Below are 9,257 nucleotides of genomic sequence, written 5' to 3'. Positions count from 1 at the left end.
GCGAAAACTCCATTCTGTATACATGGAACTTGCTCAGAAAAGTAGGGGACATGGTCTAGAAGCTTTCATACAGACTTATCAGGTCAAATAAAAATTTCAGAAAAATATTGTGAAATTATTTACATTAACAGTGATCTGATGAACCCAAAAGATAGAAATTTTACTGGCTGGAACAAAGTTTCGATTAAATAGTAATCCTTGAAACTAGGAAACCAAACACTAACCAAAATTCTTCTCGAACTCTTTAATGTGCTTACAGGAAAGAAAAAAAAAAAACCAGAAATCTTACTTCCAAGTGTAGAAATAAATGGGAAATTTAGCATTTACTGTTGCAGAGAACAGGAGGAAGTTCTGTTTTCACAAATATGTGCAAACCTTGAGCCGCATCACACTGCCTCCTTCCCAATGGTCAGTGGCAACACACTCATTCCTTCCTCTTGAGTTTCTTATTCCCTGTCTTCTCATTGTCATCATGAAATAGCTGGCTTCTGTGTTATACTCATATTTAATTTTGTACACCATCTCAACACTTAGTGTCTATCTGTCCTGCCAAGCATTTAAAAACTGCGTTCTGATAACAAGAGGGAATTCCATGGTTGGTGAACCCAGGAAGTCTTCAGGACATCTCAAATACAGAAATGTACAAGTAAACTTGTAATTTCAGAGGATACATTTGAGCTTTCTGTCATAAGCCTCAAAATCCCCACCACTGCCTCATATATTAACCCTGTGCAGACAGCTTCTACCCCATCATCCCATGAACAAGACCATATGTGTATATAATAAAGAATACAATTCATAAGTATTAATTAAATTATATTTAAATATAATTTATATGTAAATTGAAAATATCTGATTCCAACTGTAAATGAAAGGCACAAAGAAAATGAATTTCAAATTATTCTCTTAATAAAAGGCACATTCTGATTTAGACTGCCTTTTTCATTTACAAATATATCAAGTTCTTCAACTAATACTGTTTTATAATGCTGGCTGCATAGAATTCCATCACATAAAGATACCTATCATTAATTCCTTAATATTTCTGCTATACACTTAAGAGTTTATTTTTTTCTGAAACTAAATTGTTGCTTACAGCTCTGATTTCTTTGGAATAAATGTTGAGCGAAACTGGCCCCAAAAGTCATGTTCACTGTAAGAGTATTTGTTTACTGAAAAGTTATGGCAAAAATTAAAACATTAAAACACTGCTGAACTTCTCAATATCTTCATTCACCAGTTGATGTGCAACCCGAGAGAAAGAAAATGTCAACTTTGTTTTTTGTTAGCAATGCCAGTTCTTCTGCCTTTTTAAAAACCAGCAATATAGATTTACTCACAACTCTGCAAATCAGTCTTGCTCAGTCTTAATTTTCCAGCACTGACAAACAGTTTCAGTAGAAACTCGCCCCCCTCCACCGCCCCCATCCGTTTCACTGCATTCCTACCCGCCCTGGTTATTATTCTTCGCTCTCTGGCTTTGTTTTTTTATTTCTTATGCGCATACAGTATACAGCGTCAGTATTAACTGTTCAGGGCAAGGGCCCCATAGGGTCCCAGAATGCTAATGACCTGGCGATGCCTAGTAATTTACCTTACCCTGCGCCTCTCATGGGAGGAAAAGGAAAAACAAGCTAACTGGAGAACGCCGTGGTCAAGCCTTTCAGATTTCGGAAACTGCGACAGAAGGAAAACTCAGCAGCTTTCATGCAAGAAAAACTCAAGCTATTGCCCCAAATGATGCCTGACCGAAGCAGACCCGGAGTTAAGGACCCGGTCGTGTGGCCGCCTGGGTTAAGCGGAGCCACTGCTACAACCTTGAGTCTCTGCTTTTAGGTTGCTGGTTTGCTTTAACCCGAGCCCCGGAAATGATGACAAGGCCAGCGTTGCTTGTTCACTCCTCCTGGCTGAGGTGATAGCCTGCTTGTAGCCACCAAGGCCTTCCCTGGCCGTCGGGGCGGCCTGCGCAGAACACAGCCCGGCCTCAGGGAGCCTAAGGCGGGAGCGGCGCCACAAGGGGTCCGTAGCCGGGGTCAGCTCCTAGTCCCAGACAGCCACACCGAGGCCCCGCCCACCACGTCAAGGTCCCGCCCTACCCTCCTAGGACTGGTCCGTCCCAGTCAGGGCCCCGCCCTGCCTCCTGTCAATTGGTCCATCACTCTCCGCCTCAGGACACTTCTCGGCCCTGGCCACGCCCACCTGCTGTGTGGCCCTTCACACTCTGTGAGTTTGGGATTGTTGCGTCTGGACAAGTGGGCACAAAAGGGACAACTTTGCGCTGCCGGCGCTCAGTTTCCTGCGCATCTCCAGCAACATGACGGCGTCTTCCACCCGGTGCATGGCGCCTCCTCTCCACGGCGAGAGTCGCGCTGCTAGCTGGTGGCGCATCCTGGGCGCCTGTCTGCTGGCTGCAGTGTTTCTGCTGGCCGCCTCCTCCGGTAGGACCTGGAGTGGGGCGGGGCCATTGCAGGCCGTGGCTGGACGAAGCCGCAGCCAGGCTCGCTGCGGGCTCCTTGAAGGGAGCAAGGTCCTGGACCAGCTCGGCGGCGACGAGGGCGCAGTGTCCAGGCAGGGTTCTGGAAGGCAGTTGTCAGTGCCGGCTTTAGACGGATGGGTTTGTGTCTCTGTGAAGTCTCTGGTGCCCAACACGGAGTGGACCTCGTTTACACGTGATCTTGTTTTTGTTTTCTGTCTGTCCATGACCTAAAAGCTATTACCTAAAGGCTTTTAGCATTTCCCCACCTCTTTTCATAAAGTCATAGTCGGAAAAAGTAACCTAAGAATCATTGTTAACCAAGCCTACTGAGAAACTATAGCCTAAAAAAGGATTGATACGTAATATTAAGGTGGTTTGTTTTATGTTTCGTTAAATGGAATACTTTTTAAACGCCGTAGATTACATCCTTATTAAGTAAAATTTACACAAAGGCCAGCTCCTTTACACATCCTGTATTTGTGGTGTTTCTATGCCATTTGATGTATCGGATCCTTTAATGATGCATTTCTTTACTCAGCAACACCCACTCAATAGTATTCACCTTCCATGTCCCAGGTCCTGGGCTGCTCCTAGGAGGAGGATACTAGATAATAAGCAATTGTTCCTACTTCTGGAATCTTTCTCTGTTTGTTTACATGCACACATGGATTCACACACTTGTAAATATAACAGGTGAGGACTTTATTTCAATTGCGGATAACCCCAATGCCTGACACTTAGTAGGCAATCTACATATTTTCTAAGATTTATTGGCAGATATTAATTAAATCTGAACACTAACGAATTTATTGGTAACTAAGAAGTGAACAGGCAGGAAGGGGCACATGCTCCTACTCATCAGACAGACCCAGCAGTGTGGCACCCGCTGTTCCCTAGTCTTCCTTGAAACGTTTCCTTTTCCCTTGCGCCATACTGGACTGTTTGAACCTGGAGAGGCATCTGGGCTGTCACCTGCTTAGAGAGATCTCTGACACACACACCAGTTCACATACCCCCAGTCCATCATGGCCTCCTAAACTGGTTTTCTGTTCTCTACCTCTCTTCTTTTCAAGGCAGAGATTTTACTTGTTTTGTCACACTTCTGGGTCCCAATGGCAGATTTGTTAACCTCAGTATAGAAACCTTTGTTAAGTACCAAAGACATACCATACTTTCTGGGGGCTTAGACCACAGGAACAAATTCCTCCCACTTCCAGAAAAAAGTGCTTTAAAGAGCCATGCTTTCTGGGGTGCTGAGGTAGGATCAGTTGACATCAGGAGACTCTCCAGGACCCCAGTACTCCAGTTGTGCTTCTTAGTGCTTATGAAACAGTTCACTTCTAATAGGGGCCCTGCTTGGTGGCCCACATCCATAAATTCCAGCACAGGGGAAGCTGGCCTTGAGTTTGTGTCCAGTCTGGGGTACATAGAGAAACCAAAAAACAAAAACCACAAAAGAGGAATAGAAATGGGGAGCAAGGGTAAAAGGCAAAATGAAAAGATGTAAACCCTAGCAACAGCAAAGGTGAGAACTCACTAGGCTAGGCAGGGAGGAAAGGTGAATAGAATAAGTGTTTCATTTTTAGAGCAGTTTACTTTTGTGGGCAGACAGTGCTGGGCTTTGAAGGCCTGCTATCTCAACAGGGGCTGACTGGTAATTTGAGGTCATAGAGGGACATTTCTGAAATTGTGAGACCAGTCTTATTCCTCCAGAAAGGGCTGCTTTTCTGGATGAAGTCCTCAGTCTCTTGTTATGAATGGTCTCATCCGCTGATTTTTAATTCTTTTTCTTCTGTCCAGGTAAAGAAACCAATATGACAAATGCTTATGTGGGGTCTCAGCCTCCTTATTCCACATGCTAAGGTTACAGAATTTATGTGGTTAACTGGAGGGTTTCTAGAATATTGGGGAACAGGAAATTAAAGTGGCCAACTCTCCCTTCACCAGTGCATAAAAGCTTTAAAAATTTATCTGCAAAACAAAATTCATAACAGCACAGTCTCCATCATTGCTTTGTGCCTGATGGTGGTGTGAACAGACACTACAAGGGGCTCATTATTGTAAGATTGTGGTCATGTGGGTGGATGGAGTCAGCCATGTCAGCTGTTAGGCTCAAAGGCCTGTGGTAGCTCAGTGAGAGATACATGCTGGGAGAGTCCAAGGGAAGGCACCTGGTGAGTGCTGCCAGGGAAAGGCAGAACATACTTCCCAGGTAGGATGATGGGTGGGTTAAGTCTAAGGAGACAGGATGCAGGATGGTGTGGTCCTCAGGAAAGCACAGTCCATTGTGGGTCTCAGCAACAAAGAAGTACAACAAAATGAGCTACGAAAGGAGACATGGGGTCCCATAGGGACAGGTAACCCAAGGTTTTAGAGTGAGCAGTGGCGAGCAGCTTCCAGGAAGAAGTGCTATTAACAGGCAACCAGGAAGGGCAGGGTGGGAGGAATGGCCTCTGAAATACAGTGATGCCCGCAGGCCTGGAGGGCTGAACATGCTCCCTCTGCTGGGTCTGCCGGGCATGAGCAGAGTCTGGCAGCAGAGACCTTAAAGGTTTGTGGGACATATTAAGGGGCCTCAGGTGTGACTCTGAGGTGCTGTGAAGCTACTGAAGAATATCTGTCTTATTAGAGCCTTGAGGACTGTGACATATAGAATGCTCTGGTCAAAATGTGGAAAATGAATTTGGTGATTCAGCGAAGCCAGTGAAAAGTGAAAGATATCTTGATCGTCATCCATTCCAGTTTGGGGACCAATTCCCCAAAACAAATGTAGCTATTCTTTATCACACGCTTACACTAATAAAAACAAACTAGTTGTGAGGATAGGAGAAACAGCAAGATACAATGGTCCGGTTTCATTGCAGTACCAGTTTTAATCAAATAGCAGGAGTTTCTGGTGGGTATGTGTCAGAGGTAACTTCTGTGAGCAAATTCTAAGGTACACAGTTTGGGGATCAGTCTACAGAGCTAATTCACTTTCCTGAGCACCTCTGGGCCAGCTTACCATACTGTAATCATGTCATCTGTTAGTTACAGGATGGCATTGCAGCTTAAAATGAGTCATTTTGTAAACTATGTGAAAGTTAAGACACCAAAGCTGGGCGTGTGGTGTGAACATCAGAAACAGGAAGGAAATTCAGTGTTCTGGGCACTGTCTTCTGTTTTAGTGATTCCTGGAATGATGTTATACATCCAGAATAGAATTACAGGATGTTTCTTATCCTCCTTTTTCTTATTATAAAATGAAAATATAGTGATTCCAGCACTCTGAAGGCAGAAACAGAAAGATGTCGAGCACAAGGCCAGCGTGGGCCACATGGCAAGTTCTAGATGGCCTGGGCTACACAGTGAGAGTCTGGCTCAAAAGGAAACACAACTCTGCTTGAACTCTTTTTAAAACAATGGTTTAAATTACTATGGCTTTTTATTGTTGCTTTAGGCCACCTCCCAAGGAATGTTCAGAGCTCAAAGTTAGCAGGGTTGAAATAAAAACTTTGTCAACAGATGGACTGCAGAACAGAGTATAGATAAAATACTAGACGGGACATCAGGTAGTTTTAGAATTCAGAACATGACATGAGATGAGAGGACCATCTCTCATATTTAGGGGAACAGACCTTTGTCCTTGGGTCCTTAACTCACGAGAGGCATTAGGATTCTTTTAGCAACTTAGGCTTTTGCTTAGTGTCATCTTATTATACATCATTGTCCTAATGGATTTGTTAGGTTTACAAGTACACAGATTAATTGAAAGGAAGATGAATTGCTGGAGTGAAAGGCACCACACTATATGAACAAAACAACCTCCCCCAACAGAACTAAAACTGAAAAGCACAAAATATAGCCTTTACTCTAGGGATATGTGGGATTAACAGGCCATAGCCATCACAGGGAGCTTTCCAAGGAAATTAATGATATAAGGATCAAGAGGCAAGCTTCAACTGTGTTGTATGTTCAGAAAGCACAAAATCCTAAAATCCACACACATACAAATAAAATTGAAAGTTTATGTAAGAAAAGCCCGTGTAGTAAACTTTGATGTTTCAATGACCTCTCTTTACTTGTAAGGTGCTCAGTTCATCTATATGAAATGAGTGGACTGAAAGGGTATATTTTAAAATATTTGAGTCTATATTCATTTTGATCTTGGAAAGCTACAATGCTTATTTGATAATTCCCTTATCACAGCATTTCTTGTGTATGCACAAGGGTATGAGTTGTAATAGAAAAGGAAGACACTTGCCCTGACCTCTAGGGATTTGTCTTCTGACAGACAGCTGAGCCTGGAGTGGCAAGTTGTCAAAAGGTTCGATTTCAGCCTATGGAAGAGCTATTGAAGCAGAGTACAGTGCAGCAGAGGAGACTTCTTAGAGGAGAGGTTAATTTTGAAAGGAATTTAGAAAAAGGTGGAAGAAGATGCATACTTGGATGTATGTTTTTAAGGCCAAAACCATGGATGGCATCCTTTGGTTTACTGTCAAATGGAAATTCAGTTTATTCTGAAATAAATCACAGGCTGCTTGTTTATTTGTTTCAAAGGGCCATTCTTCTATTATTTTCCTCACTTGAGTAAAAATTCCAGAACAATTTCCAGTGAGCTTGCCATTCTTTCTGCCCAACATAACATCAACCAGTCTCTAATTGGTGAAAGTGGCATTAATATTTTATCTTCAAGTTCTTACTCCTTTCTCCCTAGATGCCTGTGTGCTGCCACCACCATTTGAAGCTATGGAGCCTATAAATCCTAAGCCCTACTATGAAATTGGGGAAAAAGTAGAGTATAGATGTAAAAAAGGATACCTTCGTCAGCCTTTTTATCTCATGGTTGCTACCTGTGAGAAGAATCACTCGTGGGTTCCTATTACAGATGACGGTTGTATAAGTAAGTAAATATAACCAAGTATTGGTTTTATTTGTTTTTTTCTTTTTGTTTGCTCTAGAGCTTTTCACACATTTTAGAGTACATGTGTCACTACTGCAATGGTAATTTTTTCATATGAAACAAGAGTTTGGTTTAATTGTGCTTTTTCAAGCTTTGAGAAATTTCTAAGGAAAATGTTGCTTGGCAATTGGTTACCTGTGTAATTGTGAACTTTACATTTGCCCTTATACTATGGTAGTTAAATAAAGATGATAATATTCCATGAATTCAAAATAACAATGCAAAATTTTGGATTTGATTCAAGTACGTTTGGAAACTGGATTTTAAAATTTCACAATTCTTTTCTTTCAGAAAAGCAATGCACATATCTAAACCCTCCTCCAAAGGGCAGAGTAGAATACATAAATGGAACTCGCACATGGGGTGATATAGTTCACTTTTCTTGTGTTGAGGGGTAAGTCATTCCTTAGCAGAAACAATAAACATTACTGGTTCCATTTGTTTTGCTGCTGTTCTTAGGCATTCATGTACATTTCCTTTAATTTTGTACTCTATATTGTTAGCCCAACAATCCTTAGGTTCTTATGCACACAAAAAGTTGTCCAATAAGGAACTAAAGTACAAAGAAATCAAAGCTGTACAATTCTTGTTATATTGGATAATAAGACTACTGTAAGCATTAAGAGTAAAGTAAAGGTAGTGACTTCATCCTTCACAACCAAGAAACGGAGGATAGAAAACACCAACCAAAGCTGTTCTCCTTTCCAGAGAAATACCATATATACAGTGCTATTAAAGTAAAATAGCCAAGGAGAAGTAACAGACAAGTAGAATAATTCATGATAATGACAGTGGGGCTCCAGAAAGAGGAGAGATTCCTGGGAATTTAAATCATTAGGGAAAAACATTTTTTAAAATCATTAAGGAAAATTTCATTGGGTCATAATCCGAGCTTTTCCTAGAAAGATCTTCTGACCTAAATAATACTTAGAGGAGCTTAATTCTCTAGACAGTTTTAGGAGGCACCATAGGCATCCTCTTTTGAAGAGCAAGTGAGCAAGAGAAACTTGACGTGGTTCGTCCACATTGAAGTAGCTGTCAGTCATAAAGCAGAGACTTGGATCCAGACAGCCAGCAGCAGGGGCTCCTCCTACTGGGTCCCTGTCCTCACTGGGCACAGGGAGGGAGCGAAGAATGTGTAGAGTGATTGCAGGAGAAAATAAGCAGACCAGGCTGGCAGGCAATTAGTAGGAGATTTATTTAGGTATTATTCCTCTTGAGTATCTGTTCATACTGAAACTCTTCCTTTGATTAAATTGCAAGTTTATTTGGCACTTTCATTGTATGTTTTTTACAAAACCCATTTCAGACTGCCAAAGTATAGCAAGACAGTTATCTAAACATTTCCTTCACTATTAGGTGTATCTCATTAATCACTAAAGGAAACAGTAACTTTTTCTTTTCTCATTTAGTTTTTATGTATCTGGTATTGCAGCACTAAGTTGTGAGCTTAGAGGAGATAACGTGGATTGGAATGGCAGGGTTCCCACATGTGAAAGTAAGTAAATTCTCTTTTTTTAAGATTTAGGGGGTCACAGGACCCCTTTATGCATTTAGATGAGCATGTACCCCAAAGAGTTTTTCTTTATGTGGGTGATATCTATTAATATGGATGATATTTGGATTAAAGTAGAGAAGTTTTAGAAAGAATTATTTACTAATTCATTTTAAGGACAAAACATATACGTTAACATGCACAACATTTTTATGTAAAATTTCAAAAGAGAATATTGTGAACCATCAATTTAAAAGAATGTATTTATAAATTATCAAGCATCTCTAAATTAGCATTTAAGTTTATTTTTAATCACAAGTATGTTCTGTTATTAAATTATGAGC

The 9,257-nt window shown here is 41.4% G+C and overlaps 1 protein-coding gene across 18 annotated transcripts in view; it reads left to right on the top strand.

Moving 5' to 3' along the window:
• The first annotated feature begins 1,491 nt into the window (after positions 1 to 1,491).
• The window catches only part of Cd46 (CD46 molecule), a 34,691-nt gene continuing 26,925 nt past the window's right edge, over positions 1,492 to 9,257 (top strand). For 8 of the 18 annotated variants that reach the window (XR_010044339.1, XR_010044343.1, XR_010044341.1 and 5 more), the window contains exons 1-4: positions 1,492 to 2,438; positions 7,173 to 7,358; positions 7,710 to 7,812; positions 8,831 to 8,916. Coding sequence is in view for 4 of the 18 variants with exons in the window: in XM_005005806.4 (XP_005005863.1) it covers positions 2,315 to 2,438; positions 7,173 to 7,358; positions 7,710 to 7,812; positions 8,831 to 8,916 (499 nt within the window). In the remaining 14 variants the exon portion in view is untranslated. 18 annotated transcript variants of the gene reach the window in all.

The sequence above is a fragment of the Cavia porcellus genome, unplaced genomic scaffold (assembly GCF_034190915.1).
Source record: "Cavia porcellus strain 051 isolate PalLab524CR breed Dunkin Hartley unplaced genomic scaffold, mCavPor4.1 scaffold_29, whole genome shotgun sequence".
NCBI lineage: Eukaryota > Metazoa > Chordata > Mammalia > Rodentia > Caviidae > Cavia > Cavia porcellus.
Note: the sequence above shows the minus strand (reverse complement) of the source record. Positions and strands in the feature narration are given on the sequence as shown.